General features: G+C 43.8%; 1 protein-coding gene across 1 annotated transcript in view; it reads right to left on the bottom strand.

The window, feature by feature from the left end:
- Window positions 1–25675, bottom strand: part of DLGAP1 (DLG associated protein 1) — a 394837-nt gene that overhangs the window by 278248 nt on the left and 90914 nt on the right. Inside the window, 1 exon segment of the mRNA XM_075532913.1 lies at window positions 17675–17889. Coding sequence (XP_075389028.1) covers window positions 17675–17889 — 215 coding nt within the window.

Below are 25675 nucleotides of genomic sequence, written 5' to 3' on the forward strand. Positions count from 1 at the left end.
CACCTCGCCCTCAGGATGCTCAGGCTCCTTGTCTATATTAGAATCACCCCGACCCAAACTCACTGCCGGCAAGTCATTGCCGGCTCACCACGACCCTACAGGACCCGGTAGAACTGCCCCTGTGAGTTTCCGAGACTGTCACCCTTTCCTGGAGTGGAAAGCCCCGTCTTTCTCCCAAGGAGTTCCTGGTGGTTTTCTACTGCAGAAATTGTCGATCGCCAACCAATATGTAATCACTGTGCCACCAGCACTCCAGACCTGCCTAACCGTGTAAATCATGCTTTCAGCTAAATTAAAAGGGTTTCCCCATCCTTGGCTTGATCATGCCATGTCATGGAAAAACAACACATATCATTCTGTTTTCCGTCTCTGTCACTGACCATCCATTCTCCATCTCCTATGGGATGAAAGCAAAACAAATTCCTCTGAAAGTCAACGATTCTGCTTTTAACAGTCTGTCCTCGATCAGCAAAAAAGAGCAGGGCCATCCATGAGACGGCTTGACGCAGTGGCTGCAACAATGGGCTGCACCCGAATAATAATCACGAGGCTGGTGCTTCGTCCTGTTGTGCACAGGGTCTGAGACGTCTCTACAACACCTAACAACAACAATGGTAAACAGCTACAGGTGTTCCCTCTTTTCCTGTGTGGCGGCCTCCTCTACACTTTAGTCTTGTTGCTGTTGTGATGTGAGAACATGGGCAGCAGCACACAGCAACGCAACAGTTTCGGCATGCGCGGTTCTGGGACGTTGACTGCATCCTTCAGTTGTGCAGCCTTTCAAACCCTCCTGCCTGCGTTGTTTCCCTCTTCCTAGCTCCCTGCCCACCAAGGGGCCTAGCTAACCTTGCAGATGGCTGTTTCCAATTTGGTCCCACATAGTTATTCATGACGATTGAAGCTAAATTACTGTTCAGGTTTCAGATGACTTCAGGGAATATTTTTAGTGTAAAGTTGAAAGACGCTCTCAAGGCAATAGTTTGGGGGTTCATCCACTCTCCACGGTCGCAGACATTCTAGAACCTGTCAGAATGTAAACTTCGGTCTGGGTTCTCCTTTTATTGATCAGGATTTGTCTATGGAACTTTTGATCAAAATGTTCAGCGGCTAGCTACCACCCAGCTCTTCAAGTCTCAAGGCAAAGGGGGCAGTTGTCCATGGAAGCAATTAGCTCCATACTCCATATCTTCCTTCGGTTCCTGATCCTCCTTCCTCTGTCACTCCAGGTAAATAGAGCTCAAGTGTTGTGCCTTTGCCAGCTTCTAAGACCCCAGGCACTACACAATGGACTAGGAGATAGAACAGAAGCATTAAACATGTTATTAGGCCAATCAGCTGGGATGCCCCATGAAGTTATGACCCTAAACATCCAGACCACGGAATGAAATTCTAGGAGCTCTTTGGTTTTACATAAGCAGCCACAACAGCTATTCTTGGTTGCTGTTGTAAGTATATCACACACATAACTTTTGCCAATGCAGTTCTTAGACGTTGGGCTGTGAACCACAAGGTCATCAGTTCAAAACCACCAGCTGCTCTGAGGGAGAAAGATGGGTCTTTCTGCACCCATAAAGATGTTCAGTTGTGGAAACCCTCCAGGGCAGTTCTACCCTTTCCTATAGGGTCGCTGTGTCTGCATCTTCTCCCTGGCACTGAGTTTGAGACTCATTAATGACTACTGTCAATCAATGATTGACTTGCAACCCTACCATCAATCAATGATATTTTAAAAATTCTCTTAACTCCCTCTTTTCCCCTTTCTTTCTTCCCTGATAGCCACTAATAAATTTTGGTCGCTCTATATTTGCTTTTTTCTTCTCTTTTTAATATAAAAGTGAGGGCTAACAATATTTGCCGGTTTATGATTGGCTTGTTTTACAGCTCTCCATACTGCAGCATGTCCCTAGACTCCGTTTCTCCAGTAGGCTGAGCACTGTTCCATTGTATGCATGCAACATTTAAAAAATCCATTCCCCTACTCGAGGCACTGAGGTTGTCCCTACCTTTTGGCTATTGTGAAAGGCGCTGCAACGAGCAGGCTTTTTTGTGAGTTTCTGATCTCAAGTCCTTTAGCTGTACACCTAGAAGTGGCATTTCTGCGTCATACAGTGGTTCTAGTTTGGGGTTTTTTTTTGGAAATGCCACACTGTTTTCTACAAAGGCTGTGCCATTTTACACCCCCACCAGCCATGGGCATGCGAGTTCTCGCGTCCTCACATGGTACCCTGCCTATCTCTGGTTATTTTCTGTTTATTTTACTTTTAGCCCACATGGAAGGAGAGAGAGGGTATTTCATTGTGGTCTTGCGTTGCAGCTCTCTGATAGCTAATGACACTGAACATATTTTCTTGAACTCGGTGGCCATGTGAATGCCTTCTTTGGTGAAATGCCTCTTGACACCTTTTGCCCACTTTAGTACTCCCCATGCCTGAGCTGACTTGGCTTCTATTCAGGCATGCCTCTCCTTCCCTAGTCTGTTGCCTCTGAATGATCATTCACATTCGTGGCTGAAGGCCTCCTTTGTTATTGCTACTTCATATTTATTTTCACATGAAGGCCTCCTTTGTTATTGCTACTTCATATTTGTTTTCCCTTTTATAAATAATTATGCACTTTTATTCTGGGTCAAGTGCACACTGGAATTTGGAAGCTGAGAACGAATCAGCATATGCAAATGTGTTAATCATAGATGTGCGGTAGCCCCCAGTGGCCATGGAGTCAGTTGTGACACATGGTGCCCGTGTGTGTCAGAGTAGAACTGTCTTCGTAAGTCAGATGCTTCTGATTTTACAGAAGCATATCATTGGGCCTCTCTCTTTTTTTTTTTTTTGCACACACTGATTTGGACTTCTGCCTTCTAACCTGAGAGACAATTCATGTGTTTACTAAAGCCACCCATTTGTGGTATTTCTGTTATAGCAGCACTAGATCACCGAAAGACACATCTAACTCTAATGTTGCAAATGTTGGTCCTGAGGATGGGTCAAAGAAAACACAAATAAAAGCACAAGGGAGAGTGTGGTCCTGGCACAATTTGAGAGAGTGGTTCACTAATATCAAAGTTGGGGAACTTCTGCCCCAGAACATATGAGCCCTGGTAGTATAGTGATTACACAGTGGGCTGCAATTGTCGAGATCGGCAGTTCAAAACCATCAGTCACTCTTCTGGAGCATGACCGGGTTTTCTACTCCTGTAAAGAGTTACAGCCTCTTTTTACTTCATGAGACAAACATTTTTAAAGTAAAACTGGGAAAAGCTCTATAAAAAGTCATGACTGCAACTCCTTCTCGACTGCTGCCTGCCAGAGGCCACATGCTTCAGAATCGTGTCCAAGGGGGTGGCACTCTGGGCACCCAGCTTCCTGTGGTCACTACTGCCATGGAGCCCAGAGGGAGGTAGATCCCACTTTTGGGGTCCTGATATTCTGGGATCAAGCCCCTATGTTCAAATAAGCTGGCATGCTGTGATGCCCACCTTCCTGTCATAATTGCTGAAGACAAATGGGTGCATAAGGAAATGTGGGGGAAAAGCTGATGGTGCCCGGCTGTCAAAAGACATAGCATCTGGGGTCTTAAAGGCTTGAAGATAAACAAGCAGCCATCTAGCTGAGAAGCAACAAAGTCCACTAGTCTGTGTGGTCATGAAGTGTCAAAGGGATCAGGTATCAGAAAACCCCAAACAAATATATCGATGCAAATGATGAGAGTCAGAGAGGACACCCAAAAGCCATCTGTAGAAAATTGGACATTCCCTCATAGAAGGGTCACAAGGAAGGAACAAGTCAGCTGGGGTGCAGCATAGTATCGATGGAACACACAACATTCCTCTAGTTCTTTAATGCTTTCTCCCACCTTCCCCCACTATCATGACCCCAGTTTTATCTTATAGATCAGAGCATGTTCACTGGTACAGATAAGAGCTCTTGACACAAGGAATCCAGGACAGATAAACCCCTCAGGAACAGTAATGGGAGTAGTGATACTATGAGGGTAGGGGGAAGGTGGGAGGAGAAGGGGGAGAAACTGGGAACCAACTATAATCATTGATGTATAACTCCTGTCCTCCCCTTCACTCCCACCCCACCTGGGGGATGATCATTAGAAACATGGGAGAAAATGGACAGTGTAAGATATGAAAATAGGAATCATTTATAATTTAGAGGGGTCCATGAGGATGGAAGGGGAGGGGAGGGAGGGGAAAAGAGGAGCTAATTCCAAGGATTCAAGCAGAAAGAAAATGATGATAGCAACATAGGCAAAAATGTCTTTGATACAAATGATGCATGGATTGTCATAAGAGCTGTAAGAGCCCCCAATAAAATGATTGGAAAAAATCCCCAAATGAGTTAGTCTCAAAAACTCACAGGATCAGTTCTACCCTGTTCTATAGGTTGGCTGTGAGTTAGTATCGGCTCGACCGCAGTGAGATGGTGAGAGGAGAGAGTGAGTGAATGAGTGAGGGAGTGAATCGGTGAGAGTGAATGAGTTAGTGTGTGGGTGAGGGCATGCCCAAGAATGTGGGCATCTTCAGGGGTGAAGATGGGCTTGGCCTCCCCCATCAGGGATTGTTATCCTTCTCTACTACTATCATCACCAAAGGAGCCCTGGGTGTGGGGCTGTGATATGCATGCTCAGCGGTTCAAAACCACCAGCCACTCCTTGGGAGAAAGATGAGGCTTTCTTCTCCCACAAATAGTTATAGTCCCAGAAACTCACCAGGGGCAGCATCTACTCTGCCCTACAAGGGTTGACTGGGAGTCAGAATGGACTTGATGGAAGGGAGGTTTTTTGCTTTTTGTTTTAAATCATCACCAAGACCCCTCCCCTACCTAGCCCTGCCTCAATGCCTGTGATGGCCAGAAGCAGCCCTTTTTATAGACAGTTCCATCTTCAAAATGCTTCCACTTATTAATTGGCTTCTATAGCCCTGCCAAGGGTGGCAGTTGAAACCAAAGTTGTTTGCCAATATCAGATATTCCTGACCAAAAAGGTCCAATGCCAACCATCTCGGAAAGACCGTGTAGGCTCCTGACCAGGGAGATAGAGGGTCTGAGGGAAACCTCGACTCCGCCATTTTCAAGCATCTCCGAGCCAACCTCTCTTCCTGAATCTTCCATCTTTAAGTTGGCAGAAGAGCGTGTCAAGTGTGTGTACCACTCAAGCACCCATAGGTGCCATAGAGACAGCCTGAAATGTCCCTGGTCTCCTTCAGAGGATGCAGCAGGTCGGAAACTTTGGTTTCTTTGTAAAGAGTTCTTAGTTCAGGGTGAAAAATCTGGGTGCTCCAACTTCTGGGCCAGGATAAGCAAGCTACTGCTCGTATCTGGGCCTCTTGCCTCCTTTGGAACTTAAGAGGGTTGTAATAACCCTAAGGTCCCTTCCAGTGGTGCTTCTAAGATTTTTCCTTCATCCTATCTCAGAAGAAAAACAACATGAATATAATTCTGGCTTATTGGCTGACATAAAGCTCAGCTTTGCAGTGTTTCTTGATTTCCACTGTGGTAATACATGCACTAAGGCCACTATTAGGTCCTCAGGGATGGCACTGGGCAATGATGGACCCAACCAGCTCTCCTGGGCCCATCGGAACTAGCCTCAGCTCCTCAGAGTTGTTACTTATGGTGAGGACCGCGGCTCAGGCTTGATGAATTTGAGTCAGCGAGATTTTTTTTCTTTAACGTGTTTCATCCTCAAACTCAAACTCAGCCTTTCTTCTTCATTGAGTGAGAAAGGGTAGAAACAAGGGACGGTAGCCCTGCTTGGCTTTTTACTCCTAGGCTCAGTAGAGGAGCTCTGCGATCAGACCAGTCTCCTCAGGGGCCAGTACCCAAGACTGAGGGCTTTCCTCTCTTGAAATTCTGTTATTTCAAGGGGATGAGGTGACAGAGATGGAGGCAATTTCATATGCAGTTGGCAACCTGGCCTGTCCCAGGATCTCCCAGCTTTGCCTTTTTTGGAAAAGATAAGTGGTTCAAACAACTAAAAGAAGGTTCTCAGCTGGAAGCCAAGAACAATGTCCAGATGGTTAAGTACAGCCACCAGATTGTTCAGGGAAATGTCTCTTGGGTTCTCACAGGAAATGGGAGGGAGCTAGTTGGATGGAAAGCAGCAGACTGGAGATTTAGACCCAGGATGGAGCTGGTCTTCCACTTCCAAGGCTCAGAACTATGCAGCACACTCAGTTTATCTGCACGTGTCAATCGCAAAATTGAAATTCCTTCTGAGACAGTTGGGCAAATCAAATGGATGCATTGAAAACATATGATAAGATGCACTGTCGAAATATTTTTGGTTTTGAAAATAGACTTGGAAGAAAATTACAACATTACTAGTTATCAGGATAGATGATCCAATGTGTTTCCTCCTCATAGCTTTGCTTGGGTTCGCAGATAGGCTTAAGGCTGAGGGTGAGTGGGGACCCTTCCATAATCGGAAAAGGACCAGTCAGTGCTGAGCGTTTGTACTCACTCCCTGCTCTTCACACAACTAGAAAGAACTGGGCTTCCCCAGATGAACGGAGGAAGCCTGCCCATGTTCAAAGCGGATGACAATACTAGGGCAGCTGGGCAGATATTTTTAACATTCTAATGTGTACCTGCCAGACTGAGCGCTCAGCCTCCAGGTGGGCTGGCTCCGGAGAGTTGAGAAGGAGCAGGGAGCTTTTCAGAGGATTACAGATTCAGAAGCAGAGGGAGGGTGGGGATGGTGAGAGGGTACAGATACCGCTAACGCGTGGCAGACAGATGTCTGGTGCACAATTCCACTCAGTAGCCACAGGCCACAGTACCTCCAGGAAGACACTGTTCCAGGAGCTTTAGGCCCATACAGATGATACAGTGGGCAGTTGGCATTTGTTCTTTGTGCAGCTCCTGCACAAAGTGCTGCACCAATATCCTTTCAGGCATTTTTAACCCCCCTTCAAACATGGGACAGTGTCAATATAAATGAGTGAGAGTAGCAATAACCGCTTCATGAAAAGTGGCAACAAAGTAGCAGTCAAACCCAGAAGCCAAACTCACGGCCATGGCGTCGATGCCTACCCATAGTGACTCCATAGCGCAGGGCAGCACAGCTCCTGTGTTTCCATGACTGACTGCTCACGGGAACAGAAAGCTCCGCCTTTCTCCAGAGAGGAGCTGGTGGTTTAGAACTGCCGACATTGTGGATTTCAGCTGAACGCATAACCACCACGCCACCGGGGCTCCCACAAGGAAAGGTTAAATGTCAAAGGAAGATTGGAAATGATTGGGGACTTCACGTTGGTCTTCTTCATCTGACCGGGCAGAGCTCATGACTGGACCGTCGTGCTGCTCAGCATGGAGCACGTGGCTCCAAACAGCGAGGAAAACCGCCGCCCTGTGTGGAAGGCTTACCTCACCCTCAGTGCCTCCCCTTCACGACCTTATGATTGGCTTGGGTTGTCTTTGTTAGAATATGTGTTACAGACGTGTTAAGCACAGTTTCATTAGCCTTTCATCCACATGTCATTCAATAACTCAATCATATCAAGGAGAGTTGTACAATCATCACCACAGTCAGTTCTAGAACCTATTCTTTTTCCTTGTACTCAGTTTATTCATGTGATTCTTTTTTCTAATGGTTGAAAAAAATATACACAACAAAACATCCCCCAAATCCACAGCTTCTCCATGTTTAATTCAGTGCCACTGATTATACTCTTCACTTTGTACAACCATTGTTGGTACCTTTTCCAATTATTCCAAATTATTCTACCACCATCAGCATACATTCTCCTTCACTCATAGTAACGACTGATCACGTTTGATCTCTTTTGCTTTTGTTAAAATCTTAATTCTTGAAATCCACTAGGTGCTCCTTGTGAGGCGTCCCTCACAATTAAAATGACCGCTTTCCTTTGGGCAAAATGATGGGGGGTGGGGGGGTAAGCAGCTTGTAAGTTTGGCTCTCTCACTTAGTCTGATAAGTTTAAGGTATTTGTGGTAAAGACCCACAGGTGAAAAGCCAACCAAATCTACCCCAAAAGGCTGTATTTAGAAGGGTTCTCGGAGTGGGACCCCCATCCATGGAGCTCACTGGGACACGCAGAGAAGATGCTGACTGCAGTTTGAGGGAGCTGGATTGACAAAGGGGCCACAAACCTAGATGAAGAGACATGGTAACGCGAGGAGTGGACAGCAGCTCGGCTGCTGCGGAGCTCACAGTCTCCAAAGTGTGCTTTGGGTCTGGTCTGGGAGGGTGATATGAATGACTCACCTAGAGGTGGCACTCGGGGACATGGGGAACGGAGGACAAGGAAGCTACTCCCAAGGAGCAGACGGTTGCTCGGCCAGGATAATGAGCTCAGTGACAGCCTCCCGAGCAGGGCTGGAGCACACTGTTTCAGAGGGAGGACTACGGTGATTTTCCATCGTCCTCTTTCTGAAGGGGAGCGTTGACTGTGGATACTTGGGGTCCTTGTTCAGCCACATGTATAGAGTATGGGTAAGCGGCAGAGCTTCCGGCAGATCGTTCTCTGTCGCATAGACCACTGCGCATCACTCTCAGGCCAGACAATGTTAGATTGATATGGGGCCAGGGTCAGTTTTTCCTCTCTTACGTGGTGGCTTGAGATAGTTCACTCGCAGAAGAAAAGTGAGCCTAGTACTGGTGTTCAGAGGATACACTTTAATTATCTTTAATACTACTTGCCAAACCAGTTCTTTTTACCTCTTCATGTCCTGAGCACACGGAGACTCCTTCCTGCGCTCTTTCAACTGGAGACGTTGCCGTATCACGTGATGTTGCTAATGAATGGGAATGCAGGTGACTGTGTTGAACGTTTTAAGAATCTGGGCTCAATTCACCCTGTGGTGTTTCTACTGTCTTGGTGGCCACGGGAGACTTTGTTAATGTGGAGCATCTACAACCTGGTTGAATGATTATCAGGAACAGTGTCCCCTGCCAATGCAGGATGGAAATGCAGTAGGGACAAGAACCACATTTTGTTGTTAGAAGGATCTATGATTTAGGGGTTGTGCTTTACTCCCAGTATAACTAGCTGATTCTGACTCACGCGGACTTGACACCGGGGAAAAAGAGGGTGTCTCAGGACAATGAGCAGCTCATTTGAAGCTCAGACTGCTGGTCAGGGGGGAGCAGGAGAGACCATCTCAGGGGAGACGGAGCCTCATGGTGATTCTTTTGCATGCTATGCTGAGGACTTTGCGCATGAAAAGTGAGGCCCAGCTTTGATATTTCAACAACCTGGTAGCAAGTCTTTAGAAACAATTGGACACAGAGAGACTGGGCGCTGTGAGACAAATAGGTCCATTGCAATCATGCCAGTGAGAAACGGGAGACGCCGCACCCTGCAGAGGTAGACGGGGAGCTGCCATGGGGGCAGAGTGCATGGAGGAAAATGGTAATGGTCTTTTCAGAAATGGCTGAGTGAGAAAGACACATGATGTAATTAGGAAGCACTGACTTATTTGGATATGCTGAAATCTCATTTGAGGTTTTGATTAGCTTTAAAAATATAAAACCAATACACGTGACAAGAGCTTAGTACTACTCTTGGGCTCAAGTCAGACTTATCAGGCTGCACAGGTGGTTTGTAAACAGATTATATTTGTAAATAGATAGTAAACGGGCATTTTGTCCATCCCATCCAAGTCTTCAAGCAGAAATATCAAAGCTCTCAAGGACATAAAATCTAAGCTATCCTAAAGAGTTTCTCTAAAATCCCTCCTATTAATTTCTGCAATCATTAATAACGTTGTAGCTAAAAGCGCCTCTGACGCAAACCTGAATTCCTTGGGCTGCGGCTTCGATTGCATTTTCTCGAAGATGGTAGAAAGTTTTGCTATTCCATAGGCATCGTCTCTAAGGCACACTTATTTATGACTTACATTCAGCCCGCTTCCAAAAATGATTTGCAGCAGCCACTGAAGTGTCTGTTTAGGCTTAAGGAAGCTTACAGTCCCACCCTCAGAGGGCATGAGGAGGGGAAATGCTCTCAGAGGGCATGCCGAGAAAATAGCTATCCATAACAAAATCAAAAGATCAAGGACAACAGCAACAAAGCCCTCCCTAGTGCCAGGTTAATGTAAATTTTTCTTACTGGGAAAAATTCTGAGCAAAGCTAACAGCTTCAACATTCCAGCTTCCAAATTTTCAAATCCTTTCTGAAGAGTCCCGGTGGTGGATTGGTAATGGTATTGAGTCACTGACTTCAAGGTCAATGCTAATTTTTAATAGAGCAAGGTATACAGCATTGGATCACAATATCCACACTACATTGCCTGGAGAAGGACATGCTTATCCAAATGAGGGGTTGTCATTGTTGTTAAGGAGGGTGTGGCAGTGAGGCTGGGGAACCCTGGTGGTACTGTGGCTATCAGGGGTTGGTGAAGAAATATGTGGTGGTCTGCTTCCGTAAAGATGTATAGCCTTGGGAACTCATGTACATATGTAAATATATTTATATATAATGATAGGGAAATAGATCTATGTACATGTATTTATATGTTAAATATTAAGGTATCAGATGGACATTGGGCCTCTACTGAGGTACCCTCTCAACACAAGAACACTTTGTTCTAATAACCTGGAATTCTGTGATGCTCACTTTCCCAACACGATTGTTGAAGACAAATGGGTGCATAAGCAAATGTAGTGAAGAAAGCTGATGGTGCCCGGCTATCAAAATATATAGCATCTTGGGTCTTAAAGACTTCAAGGTAAACAAGTGGCCACCTAGCTCAGAAGCAACAAAGTCCACATGGAAGAAGCACACCAGCCTGTGTGATCATGAGGAGATGATGAGATCAGGTATCTGGCATCAAAGACCCAGAACAAAAATTTATATCAATGTGGATGAGGGGGAGGGCAAAGTGGAGGCCCAAAACCCAACTGTAGACAATTGGAAATCCACTCACAAAAGAGTGACAAGGAAGAGACGAGACAGTTAGGGTGCAGTATAGCACCAATGAAACATACAGCTTTCTTCTAGTTCTTTAATGCTTCCCATCAGCCCCCCATTATAACGACACCAATTCTACCTTATACATCTGGCTAGACCAGAACATGTACACTGGTAAAGATAAGAGCTGGAAACACAGGGAATCCAGGACAGACAAACCCTTCAGGGCCAATAGAGTAGCAATATCAGGAGGGTAAGGAGAAGTTTGGGGGAGAAAGGGAGAATTGATCACAGTGATCAATATATAACCTCCTCCCGGGGGAATGAACAATAGAAAAGTGGGTGAAGGAAGACAGCGGTCAGTGTAAGACATGAAAAAAAAATAATTTATAAATTATAAAGGGTTCATGAGGGAGGGGCAAATGAGGAGCTGATACCAAGGGCTCAAGTAGAAAGAAAATGTTTTGAAAATGATGATGGCAACATTTGTACAAATGTGCTTGACACAATGGATGGATGGATGGATTGTGATAAGAACTATAAGAGCTCCCAATAAAATGATGAAAAAAAATTTATAACCTTGCAAACCTACGGGGAAGTTCTACTCTGTCCTATGGGTTAGGTATGAGTTGGAATTGGGTTTTTTTGTGTGCATTGTTTTGTTCTTTTATTCTGGTGATGAGGAATTACTTCAGGCAGAGGTTTGAAAGCTATGTAGATACTTTGCTTATGAACAGGTAAATGGGTTTCCTTGTTTTCTACTTTTTCTATTTTTTTATGACTTTGTAAGGGATGGAGGGAACTGGGAGGTTGCACGACTGTATAGGAAAATGTCACCAGGGAAGAATGGGAAAGTGCCTTGAGTTTGCCCCCAAGAACGGAAAGTCACACTTTTTGCAGTGCCAGGTTGTGCTATTTTGTTTGCTCTCTACCACTGTCTGGAGCATTTCTTAGAGGATGCAATTACCCTGGGAGACAGGGAGGAGAGGGATGGGGAAAGAAGGCAACAAAGGAAGGCAGAACAGGACCCTTAAATACGGTTCACATCTTTGGGAAGAAAATAGCGGTGCTCCCATCTTCTCCTCCCCACTCCCGTTCTCTCTATTTTTTCCTAGGAAGAAGGAACATGAGGAGCAGTAGGTGGTAGGAGGGCGTGTGCAATGCAGCAACCACCAGAGGACACAGTGTATCTATCCAAGGGGAAAAAAGGGAAACAGAAGTTTGTACAAAGATAAAGAAAAGCAAGACAACCAGCAACAGGCTCCAGCTCTGAAACAGTTGGCTCATTTGAAAGCTCCAGAATTAGAGTTGAAGGAGAACACCTGTCTATGTCTTTCCAAAGGATTCTTCCCACCCAAACAGCTCCCTTTTGTGTTTAATCTGTGGACTTCCGGGCCTCCTGTGCCTTGTCCTCACAGATGAGAGCGGAAAGGCCCCTCAGGGATCCTGCAGACTCTCAAGGCATCTGGGGGCAGTGATGGTGTTGGGAATGTTTCCCAGACTCCACCTGGCTCAGTGGGAATGAAAGCTGGGATCGCTTAGGTGGCCCACCATGCCTGGCAGGGGCACAGGGGTGCAGGGGACCGGATAGTGGGCCTCCCTGTAAGAACTCAAGGCTCTCATTCCTAAAGGCAGCTCAGAGATGTTAAAGCAGTTGCTTAAAGCTACAGAGTTATTTAGCATTTCACAGGTTTATTAAAAAATTTTTTTTCAAAAAGGTTTTATTCAGAATAGGGATTCATCCTGAAGTGGAAACTTCTCAAAGGTCAGAGTATTTAGGATGGAAAATAAACCACCTTGAAGTCTTTTATGAGACACATTATCCAATTTGTTTGAAGGCTGACTGCCCCTTGTCCAGACCGAAGCTGCACAGCAGCCTGGGGGCCTCCTCACTGATTTCAGTGGAGTTTCCAAGTCTCTTCCGCTACAGACTGATTATGTCTTCCAGGTACAATTTTTCTTACTGCTTAGATGAAAGGATTAAAAATTATGATGGAGTTCTAAGTGTTATTTGCCTTGGGTGAATGATCATTTGAATTTAACTTTAGAATTTAAAAAATGACAGCTCACTTAATATCAGTGTTTTTGAATAAAAAGTCCTCTGTGGTATGCATATTGAATGGGAATCCTAGATGAGATTTGGACATGGTTTTACTAACTGTGGCAGCAGCCAGTAGTCTCAGTTCTAGAATAAATTGCATATTATATCAGATCTAAGTAAACCGGTTATGTGCTTCATCAGTGCCAAGCTGTGGTGACAGGCTCTGAGGGAAGTCTGGTGCCCAAACTTCTCTCTTTCTTGCCTGAAAGTTTATGAGTAAGCATGCAGTTCTTTTTGAGAATACTTATTCTTTTTCATGATATGCCCTTTCAGATGTATTAGCTAATATCTAAGGTGGGAGGAAAAGCTCGGGGCGAGGTAAAGGGATTTTCTCATAGTTATGGAAATGGAGAGAGAAATGGAGAAATTTATGGAAATGGAAAGGGTGAGAAATAATATGTTGGTAGAGAGTAGATATCATAGCAGCTTTTCAGCCCAAACCTAGATTTTATTGACTCAGGATGAGCATCCTCACCCAAGGATGCTGAACGGACCTTCATCTCGGTATCGGGAGACCTGGTGAGTCACATTGAACAGCTCATGAAAACGGTCCTCATAAATGAAAACTTTCAAAATGCGTTGGAAAAGAGGAAAAGAGAAAGAGAAATGCACACCAAAGTAGGAATGCCTCCCTCTCAACATTTCTACGACGGGAGTTGAGAACCTCCAACAAAATGTCGCCTCCATCTCACTCGACTAATTTTAGTGATCTTGGTTTGTGACTATGATTCATCCCTCAAGCTGTGAATTACTGAGGAGGAAGGAGGGGGAAAATCGACTTAAATGTCAAAGAAGTAGGAACATAAATAGAGTTTTCTTTTTTGGGGAGCTAGAATTCTGAGATATGGGGATCTTTTTCTCAGGAGTAATTGAATGCATCAAACTTCTAGAGAAATAATGATCTCTAGTCAAAACATCATCAAAGACTAAGCCAGGATTTATTATGAGTCATGCCACGTCTGAGTGTTTGCTTCCCTGGTGTGGATGACTCTGGGTATACCTCGCTAGGTGGCCATTAGGCTAAGCGTCACTGAGCTGTAGTTCCCTTGAGAGAAGCTTTCCATGTCAATAGTAACAATGAAGAGAATTCATAGACCAGGCGAAGAGGAAACGCATGGAGATGAGGAGGACTAGGAGACATTGGTCTTGGGGCTCGGAAGAAAGACTTGGTTGAATAGTTGTCAGATGGTATTTTATTTGCTAAAGAATAGGGCACAACAAGGATGATTTGGTGACACTGAGTAAAGAAGCCTGTTTTTCGGTCCTGAGATGTCCTCTAGGAGCTCTGGTGTCGTGGTTACACGGGGGCTGCAAGCCACATGATCGGCAGTTTGGAATCATCAGCCGCCCTTAGGAGGAAGGTAGGGCTCTCTTCCTGTAAACAGTTGCCGTATTGGAAACCTGCAGGGGGGCTACGGCTACTATAAATAGCATTGACTCAATGGCAGTGACTTTGGTTTGAGGCTTCCTCCAGTATAATGGCTACTCTTTGGAATGTGCTTGTTTTGAGGAAGAAAATATCAGTGGTTAACTCTGCAATCCTTCCTGAGGTTCAAGGATTGCAGCCTTCTATTATGGATTACAATTCAATGTTAAGAAAACCAAAATTCTCACAGCGGGACCAATAGGTAACATCAAGATAAGCAGAGAAAAGATTGACGTCATCAAGGATTTTGGCTTGCTTGGATCCAGAATCAATGCTCACGGAAGGAGCAGTCAAGAGCTCAAATGACACCTTGCACTGGCCGGTGACGCACAAGAACTTTCTTGAACGTGTTTAAAAGCAAGGCTATTACTTTGAAGACTAACGTGTGCTTGACCAAGCCATGGTATTTCAATCATCTCTTATACATATGAAAGCTGGACACCGACTACGGAAGACCAGAGAAGAATTTATGCATTTGAATTCTGGTCCTGGCATAGAATACTGAAAGTACAGCAGACTGTCAAAAGAATAAACAAATCTGTCTTGGAAGAAGTACAGCCAGAATTATCCTTAGAGGCACAGGTGGCGAGCCCTTGTCTCGAGTACTCTGGAAATGTTGTTAGGAGAGATCAGTCTCTGGAAATGGTCATCATTCTGGTCAAGTAAAGGGTAGCAAAAAAGAGGAAGACCCTTGATGAGATGGATCGACACAGGAGCTGCAACAATGGGCTCAAACTTAGCAACAATTTTGAGGATGGCGCAACACCAGGCAGTATGTTGGGTCAGAACCAACTTGATGGCACCTAAGAATGACCCTTATACAAGGTGTCCTGGTTGTGAAGCGATTAAATCACCAAGCTGCTCACCCAGAGGTCAGTGGTTTGGACCTACCCATTGCTCCATGGGAGACAGACATGGCCATCTGCTTCCATAAAGACTCACAGCCTTGAAAACCCTATGGACCAGTTCTAGTCTGACCTAGAGCATCAATGAGTCAGAATTGACTTGATGGCTGTGGACTTGGGTGATTTAACTCTTTTACTCAACTCTGTAGTTTTACTGATTGTTGCCCCTGATCTTCACCATCAGCTGTGTCATTTGCTGTGTATTTGACCGTTTTTAACTCTTAAAACTTCAGAGCTTTGAGAAATGCATGGTAGCTGTAAAATTATGGTTCTAGGACATTAGGGAAGACAATATGATGACGAAGGTAAAAGCGCGCTCACTGACTTCAGGATGGAACTAAAGCTGAGTGTGAGTGCGAATGGATGCCAACACCTGCCCTCCTCCTCCTTTGGCGCGCTCCATCTCCCCAGATCTTTTCCAAGGGCTCTGCTCTTTGTAGGTATTCCTAGGAATTCTGGTGGGCAGCAGTGGCCACTTCATTTCATCACCCAGGAATGTGTCTTTCGCTAATGTAACGAATGTATCCTGATGAGAAGCCAACAGCGAGTGAGAGTCTGGAAAGGGCTCTCAGAGGTTACACCTGTGAGGAAACTGAGTCTTGGAAGGTCTAAGTAGCTTTCTTACCTAAGGTGTTCCTTCTGTTGCTTCTTCTGGACATGCATGGCTCAACTACTCTAATGGTTCTCAGTGCAGAGATATTTTCAGCTCCAGGGAGGGTATCTCAGGTCCCCTAGAAGGGCTTTGGCTGCCTTCATGTCTTGGCCCACAGCTGTTATTACAATCCAGTTCTTTTCCAATTGAGTAGCTCAATTCCGGAGCCTCTGCTAGGTGTGCCAAAGAAGACGTGCTTCTATTTTCTGTTTCCAAGATCAACATTTCCCTTGTCATTTCCCTTGTGTGGCAATCGTAAAGGCAAACAGGAAAGGCAGGGCATGAAACTCGATGGCAACGAAAGAAAGAAGAGCTTCGCTTCTTGTGTTGGCTTTCCAATATCACTGGTATGAAATTAATGGAAATGATCCAGGGTGGTTCCACATAATCCATGGAAATATTTATGGAAAGACTTTCCCTGCCCACTTCTGTAAAATAAAATGGTCTCTATTCTCTGTGTAAGTTCTCACTATTGAATGGTCAGCTCTTTTTTTTTTTTTTGGTTTGTTTTTTAGTGTTCTTGGTGAAATTTCCCTTACCTTGATGGATTTAATTTTCTTTTTAATTTACCAATTTTGGTTTTAAATATTATATTATTCTATAACATAAATGTGTGACCAGTTGGTACATTCTTGTTTAAAATATGAGATCAAATTGCTTTTACCATACTACTTATTTCTAGTGTAAGTTTCAGATCCTCATGGAATCCTCTCTCTAGATCCACCTGGTGACGAGTTCTTTCTTTTTTAAAAAAAATCATTTTATTGGGGGCTTGTATAACTCTTATTACAATCCATACACCCCTCCATTGTGTCAAGTACATTTGAACATCATTATTTTCAAAACATTTTCTTTCTACTTGAGCCCTTGATATCAGCTCCTCATTTCCCCCTTCCCTCCCTCACGAACCCTTGATAATTTATAAATTCTTATTATTTTTTTCATGTCTTACACTGACTGATGTCACCCTTCACCCACTTTTCTGTTGTCTACCCCCCTGGGAGGTAGTTATAGGTAGATTATTGTGGTGACGTGTTCTAAACTCTGACCTTCTCTATAAATAATATTAGATCAAACCTTGCTTATAATAATTGATTTTAGTGGTTTTATCTGTAATACTTCTATCATTTTGAATAACAGCACAATTGGAAGTAACCACTGCTTATAAGCATGTATTTTCAAGACAAGAAGTCATTTTTGAGGACTTAAAAATCATAATATGCATTCAGTGTCTGAATTTAAAAACCTATATTCCAAAACCTTAACACAATATTCAATTTTCAAGTATGAATTTTTTCCTCCAAGATAATAATACTTTACCACTCAATTATCTGAGAAAGTCAATAGCCTTTAAAAGAACAGTTTTTCTGTGGCTTTAGGGGCTGAACAAATGTTCAGAGATAGTGATACATCTCATTGACCAGACATCATATTTCCTTGCAGACGCTTTTCCGAATTGTTTCCAAATCTCCATGGAGGCTGCTGGTTTAGCTTATGGTCTATGTGGGGCATTCTTGTGCACCCATGGGCTTTGAAGGTACTGAGTTGTGCAAGTCAGACTCAATGTTACACGGATAGATCATTCAGCACACCACTGGATGTTAGTTAGGAGGCTTTACCCTGCTCAGTCTATCTAAGAGAGTTACCCCTCTGATACTGGTGATAGTACAATGTGCTGGGCAGTGGAGTACAACACTGAACTACTTACTTGAGTGTGGTGAGTTCTGTAAGGGATGGCTGCGTGGCCTTGAGATAACTTTCTCTTCGTGCAGCAACTTTGGGGGAAGGCTTGGGACTTGTGTCTGAGTCACCGCTGTCTTCATCCCCCATGGCCTTGATGTAGCTGCCACTCCGCATTCTTCGGCATGGAATGTCGTCATCTTTACCTCGGGGAGTGTACCCTGACCATTCATCTTGAGGAACCTATTCATATTGAAAACACAAAATAACCAGTGTTATTAAAACAATTTCATTTTTGCTCCATGTTTTATGTGTCTGTCCCAGAATATGGGCCATATAGATGTTTATAGAAGAATTTAGACATTAACTTCTCAGCATCATGTCTTACTAGCGTAGATCTGAAAATATTTGTATTCGCATAAATCCATCTCTTCATTTTAAAAACAAACACTACAGGAAAAACCGAAACCATTTGACTCTGGTCCATTTATACTTTTCAGTTTTCTCTCACTCAGAATTGTTAAGTCAGGCAGAAATACATCATTGGAAAAGAGCAGTGTTCCTTGAGATTTCCAATCATTTGTGTTCAATCTCCATGTAAAATTCAAGAATGCTTCATGTGTTATCTACGCCTCCCTGAGTCTTTCATCTTTAACATCCTGTATCTCACTTCTCATCTTCCTGACCCAGTGATCTATCTCCGGTGCATTCACTTCCCCAGTTCCTCTTCTTTCTCAGTCTCTCTGCATTTGGATCCATCTCCCTTACACTTACCGAAGGCACTCGTTAAAGGATTCCAGTGCTCTCCTCACGAGTGCTGACATTTCCTTTAATCTTCATTTTTCTTGGCCTCTCTACACATACCCCAGCAAGGGCAAGTTCCTGAGGAATTCTGCTCTTTTGACTTTGGGGTTACTCGACCTACCGGCCACAATGGCCTCAAATGTAAGGACAGCCGTGAGGATGGGGAAGGACTAGGCAGCGTTCCCTCTGTGGTGCGACGGGTCGCTATGGGTCGAAACCGACTTGATGGCACCTACCAACAACCACCACCCACCTATACACGTTACATACACTATTGTTTCAAGTTATTGCGACTCAATCAATTCCGACTTGTGCAACCCCGATATCTGCTTAGCAGAGGTGCTCCACAGAGTTTTCACAGAGAGTGATTCAGGCTGCGACCTTTCAGAGAAAGATCACCAGGCTGGCCCCTCAAGGCTCTTCTAGATGGGTTTGGATTCACAACCTTCTGGTTCAGGGCAAGTGTTAACCATTTCCACAACACAGAGACTCCTTATGGGAATTGTTATTTTCTGTCTCGCTTTCCTGGACCCAACGCTAAGTCCTTAACTTGGATAGCACACAAGATATCGTGCTCAGTACATTATCTCACCTTCTCTCTCTACATTCCTTTCTAGATCAGCAGAGCCTTACAGCTCATCTTAGCCTTTATGACGTTCTCTCCAGTTCATCTTAGATTTTCCACTTTATCACAAATTTGGCCTAGGTTCTCATTCCTACTCCACTTCTGAAAAATACACACACAGCACACTTCTTTTTCATCCACCAAGACATAACTAACAGTCTGCAGTGCACAGAACACTAAACAAAGCTTAATTTTTATTTTATTTTACAGAGATTATTACGTTTCATATGGGAGTAAGAGCACGAGGCCATATGATGACTATTCTATGTGGCTAATTATAGACCATGGAAAATAAAGGCACTGTCACAGTGAATGATTGGTGACAGACCACTTCACCGCTGTTTCAGGCAGTACTACAGAACTGGAAAAGGAACCGTGACCAGGATACATGGTTTACTGGAAATTAGAGAAGCCTGCAGGATTCTGAGCCAGGCTCAAGCAAGAGAGACAAAAGAAGGGGGAGGATAGCTTCTTTCTTCCTATGCTTACGTCTTTATAGAAAAAGACAAAGCGCATATCAATTTTGGACTAGCGCCAAGTGAATAGGTTAATTAGCTTAACTTGTAGGCCCTACATGGGATATGAGTATAGCGGTCCATACGTAGGGAGCGAGGTCAGGTCAAAATATCCTAAGTCGAATTTGTCAGTAAGTTGGAACGGGCACATGCAGTGTTAAGTGCAAGTGAAGGGTTGAAGCGCTCTCAGGATCTAAAAGCTACACATGCAGCAAGTGAAAGTGAACAGTTGCTGTTCGATTCTGGCACTCTGTCCAGGCACTTGCAGAAGGACCAACTATAATCCCAGGATGCTTTTGTAGCGGATCACAGGTAACAGTCTTTCCTTTGTTAATGATGTAGCGGTTTCACCTTTTAGATTAAAAAAAATTTACCACAGCAACGAAGGCAATTTCCTAAGGAAACTATAAATGTTGAGAGCAGTCTTGTTTTCCTTAAATTGGCAGGTGACTCACTACATAGAAATTACAATATGCAGAACCTCATTATTGGCTTAGTCAGTATGCTTAAAAAATTAGCTTGGTACCACTGTGGGTCAGAGATGGTGCTTATTCCCGTCATCAGCCAGGACGGATGTGCAGCTCATCGCTTTGCTTCTGGACTATGTCAGGAAGTCACACACACCTCAAAATTGCTTATGAAATGAAGCACAACAAAGTTCTATTTAGCTGTTTTCTTCAAAGTTAATTTATAGATGAAACCTTGCCTTGTATTAAAAGCCTGCTTCCTCTGTTGCTAAGGGAACCATTTGAAAGGTATTTAATCTGTACACTTTCCAATTAAACCCAAATCTCAATGATAGCAGCTAAGAATTTCTATGGAAGGACTGACTTCCATTAGAATGGATTTGAAAATTAATTCGTTATTCAGACACCTAGAGGTAGCTTGCAACAAGACTGCATAAACAGAATTTAGAAAGCAGTTCTAGGAAAAGTGTAATGAACTGCTAGGATCATTAAAGTTACTCTAACCGAATCACAGTGTTTATTCTGAGTTTCTTAACCTCTAAAGCAAAACAGGAGACATCGTTCAGGTATATAATTTTCTGAGAATGAATAGAATTTGTTGGTGCCCCAAAGAGCGAAATGATCTTCCCTATTGATGGGCAGGAGAGGACAAAAGTGCCAGAAGGTGAGCTGCCCGGGTTGGAAGGGACTCAAAACACAACTGGGGAAGAGCTGCCTCTTCAAAGTGGAGTCCGGCTATTGACCCTAAACGAGCTTTCAAGACCTCCATTTGCTGATGGGGCATGATTCAAATGGAGAAGAAACAGCTGCAAACATCTGTTAGTAAGTGGAACTTTGAAGGTATGGCGTATGAATCTAGGAAAATTGGAAGCAGTAGAAAAGGAAATGGAGGGCATAGCATTCAACATGCTAGGTGTCAGCTGAGACGGACTGATATTGGCCATTGTGAATCAGAAAGTCATTGTTTACTATGCCAAACATGATGGATAGAAGAGGAATGGTGTAAAGTGAAGTACAATGCTGTCTGTGATAGGATTAAATCTTAACAAGTGTAAGAAAATCCACTCAATACAACTATTATTCAAACTTATGCACCAGCCACTAAACAAAGGGGAGAGAACAGTAGTTGGAAAATGTGGCCTTGGTGATAGAAATGAAGCAGGAGATCTCATCGTAGAATCTTACAAGACCAACAGTTTCCTTATCGAATGGTGACAAATACACGTGGACAACACACATGGACCTCTCCAGATGGAATACACAGAAATAAAATCGACTACATCTGTGGGAAATGATGATGGAAGAGCTCATTGTCTGCAGCTAAAACCATGCCAGGGGCTGACTGTGGAACAGACTTTCAATTGCTCAGATGGAAATTCAGGTTGTAGCCGAAGAAAATTAAAACAAGTCTACAAAAGCCAAAATACAACCTTGAATCTATCCCATCCGAAATTCAAGAACATCTCAAGGACAGATTTGACGTTTTGATCAGTAATGTCAGGAGACTAGAGGAGTTACGGAATGGCATCAAGGACATCCCGCACGAGGAAGCCAAAAGGTCAGCGAAAAGACAAGAGAACCCGAGAAGACCAAAACGAACGTCCGAGGGGACGAGGACCCTTGCTCCAGAACACAGAGAAGCGACAGAAAAAGGAAGAAATGATAAAATCAAAAGAGCTGAACAGAAGATTTCAAAGGTTGGTTCAAGAAGACAATGAAAAGTATTATGATGGAATCTGCAAAGAACTGAAGTTAGAAAAATCAAAGTTGTAGTGTAAGCTGAATATTTCTCCAACTGAAAGAGTTACCGGAATAGTTCAAGCCCTGAGTTACAGTACTGAAGAATTCTATAGTGAAATATTGACGGGTGTGAGAGCGTCGAAAGATAAGGAAAGAAACACAAAGAATGACTGTACTCAGAAGACTTGGTCTCTGTGTGACAAGTTCAGAGCTGCCGGATGCACGGGTAAGGTTTGTCCATGAAACTCTTGAAGGACAGCCCTTGCTTCCTCGACAAAGGAGCAGGGGTGCTGTTGTGAAGGAAACAGGTTTAGTCAGTGCACATTTCCTGGACGTTGCCCTCACCAATGCAGATTCCAATTTTCTTCAGACTTAAAATAAGTGCCCCTGACAACCCCAAGTCATTTGGGAAAAGTCTATCAAGACTGCTTCTTTGGAATCCCCAAACATCGTTGAGTTGCTATGAACTTTTGGACCGGTCCGGCATAACTTCTTGGAAAGCACTTGTGTGCAGCCACCCGATGACCACAGAAGCACGTTTAAATACACTTTGTTAGAAATGGAAACTGGAAGTCCAGTAGCACCACTCTTCCCCTTGTAATAGACAAGGACACCAGTAAATGAACAGATCTCAACAAATTAGGTGGTTTTTAGAAAATGCAGTGGGATGGTGTCACAGAAAAGGGTTTTGAAAATGGGGCTTCCATTATTGTTTAGAAAAGCCATGCTGATTAGGTCATATATCCGTGGAGAGCTGAAAGACCCAGGATATAGTTGTGGGAAGCTTGCAGGCAGGCTCAGACAGTGCAAAGTCCCTGTTGTAGGGATGAGTATGGTGTGGGCTGCTAACCACAAGGTTGCTAGTTCAAGCCTAGAATCTCCATTCGTAAAAAAGGCTGATGTTTTCTGCTTCCACCAAGACTTATAGCCCCAGAACTCTATGTACGTATATTTATATGTGAAATAGTAAGGTAGCAGATGGATATTGGGCCTCTACTCAAGTACTCCCACAATGAAAGAACACTTTGCTCTAATAACCCGGCATCTGTGATACTCACCTTCCCTGACACAATCGCTGAAGATAAAATGGGTGCATAAGCAAATGTGGTAAAGAAAGCTGATGGTGCCCAGCAATAAAAAGATATAACATCTGGGGCCTTAGAGATTTGAAGATAAACAAGTGCCATCTAGCTGAGAAGCAACAAAGCCCACATGGAAGAACACACCAGCCTGTGTGATCATGAGGAGTAGATGAGATCAGGTACCAGGCATCAAAGACCCAGAACAAAAATTCATATCGATGTGAATGAAGGGAGGACAAAGTGAAGACCCAAAGATCATCTGAAGACAATTGGACATCTCATCACAAAAGAGTCACAAGGAGGAGACGAGACAGTCAGGGTGCAGTATGGCACTGATAAAACATACAACTTTGCTCTAGTTCTTTAATGCTTCTTCCCCACTACTACCATGACCCCAGTTCTACCTTACAAATCCTGCTAGACCAGAGCATGTGGTGCAGATAAGAACTCGTAATACAGGGAACCCAGGACAGACAAATGCCCCAGGAACAATAATGAGAGTAGTGATACCAGGAAGGTAAGAGGAAGGTAGGGGGACAAAGCGGAAACCAATCACAATGATCAACATATAACCCCCTCTCAGGGGCATGAACAACAGAAAAGTGGGTGAAGGGAGACAGCGGTTGATGTAAGACATGAAAAAAATAATAATTTATAAATTATCAAGGGTTCATAATGGAGGGGAGAGGGGGAAATTAGCTGATAGCAAGGGCTCAAGTAGAAAGAAAATGTTTAGAAAATGAGGATGGCAACATATTACAAATGTGCTCGACACAGTGGATGGATGTATGGATTGTGATAAGAGCTGTAAGGGCCCCCAATACAATGGTTTTTTAAAAAAAGATTTACAGCCTTGGAAATCCTGTAGAGGGCTGCTTTGCTTTGAGTCAAAATTGACTCGGTGGCAGTGGGCAGGTAGTCAAAGCAAAGAATAAAATGCTAGCATAACTGGAAAATTCATAGTCAAAGCATAGAATAAAATGCTAGCATAACTGGAAAGTTCTGAGTAAGAGTGAAGCAATAGAAGATGAGGCTACAGCAGGCCAGGGGCTAGATCACATGCAATTTGACAGCTCACCTCAAGTCCTCTCTCAAGGTTGAACTCAAGAGCTCTGAAAGCACCTTCTAATGACTCCAGCCTAAACTGATCATCCCATTTTCTGAACTCTACAGAATGGGTCAGCCAGCTACAGCTTGCAGTCTAAATCTGACCCACTGTATGTTTTTATAAATAGGGCTTATTGGCAGACAGTCATGCCTCTTTATTTTATATTGCCCCAGGCTTGTTTTCAGCTGTGCGGGAAGACCTGTGACAGGGACTAGGGATCCACAGGAACAGTTTGCCATGCTTTAATCTACAACCATGCTGAGTACTTGCTTACATAATCATAAAATAGTATTGTATGGGTACATTTTTTTCCAGTTGTCAGAATTTTAAGAAACTAGTTGAGGGTTTACAAAGCACATCAGTTTCCATTCAACTATTTATACACATATTGTTTCACACCATTTATTGCAATCCGCACAAGCAACCTCACTTACCCCTCTTCCTCCGTGTGCTTCCTGCTTCCTTTCCTCCTCCTCCCAACCTTCTGAACTTTGCTTTTGGGCAAATCTCAAATCGTTGACTGTTCTAAAAAGAGTCTAACTGTCATATATCATTATTCATCCTATAAGCCTACTAATTGACAGATAATCAAGCCTTATGTGGTAGGGGGACTAAAGGCCATGTTCCAGGAGGTTCCATCGACTACTGAACCAGTAAGCTTTGTCTTTTTAGGGTTTCAAAATAGACACTTTTTGTTTTATGTGGCTTGGTTTCATCTTTGTAGGATCGGTGAAATTGAGAGGGTGGGGAGTAGTATTGTCAAAAGTTTCCCAGCATGGGCTCTGTGAACGAACTGACTCAGCTTGAATCCCTGTGCTGCCAGTTACCGCTTGCATCCTTGACTGTGCCTCAGTTTCTTTGTCTCCATCCCCCATAGAGTTTGGCATTAATTAGAGGAGGTGATGCACATAAAACACATGAGAAGGACTCAATCAATGTCTATGTCTGTGTGTTCTGCATCAGGCCCATCACTAACACACAGAGGCTCCTTAATGAGGGAGGAAATAGACTTTCCAAGAACACTGTTGCTTGCTGTCAATTGTCATTGATAACGAATGGGCAGGGCTAATGGAAATATATCAGGCAAAACTTTGGTTAAATTCCTACTGTATCTCTTCCCCCCAATTTAAAACTAGAGTTCCCCTGAGGAATCAGGATCTAGCTTTCCAAGCTGCTGGCTCTACAGCTCCTAATCTGAAGGACTAAGATACTGAGCTACAGCCCTGCGGCCACCTGGCTTCCTTTGGGTTAACAAAGCAAAATGCTTACGAGGAAGGAATTTCCATGGGAATGATCTTTTTTCATTTGGAGATTTCTTTAAAAAGAAACCGTGCCCTCAGCCCTGTAGCAGACGAATGTAGGCATACCGTCAAAGCCACTGGCTAGGATTAGGGGACCTGAGTTGCAGGAAGACATATTAGGAAGTAACCCTGTACAGCTCACAAAAGTGGGGGAGATGCAGGTAGGAAAAATGAAGTGGGGTAAGGCTCTATTTCTTGCTGATTTTATAGGGCATAATACAGTGACAGGAATGTTACACATTTCTGGGCAAATCTGCTCCTGAAGGAAGAAATGAATGAATTTATGACCTTGAATACATTATAGCACCTCTTCGATTACATTTGTCCAGCTGTCAAGTGGGAATGATAATGCAAACATAATGAACAGAGACACATGACAATACAGAC

Source organism: Tenrec ecaudatus, chromosome 15 (genome assembly GCF_050624435.1).
Source record: "Tenrec ecaudatus isolate mTenEca1 chromosome 15, mTenEca1.hap1, whole genome shotgun sequence".
Classification (NCBI taxonomy): domain Eukaryota; kingdom Metazoa; phylum Chordata; class Mammalia; order Afrosoricida; family Tenrecidae; genus Tenrec; species Tenrec ecaudatus.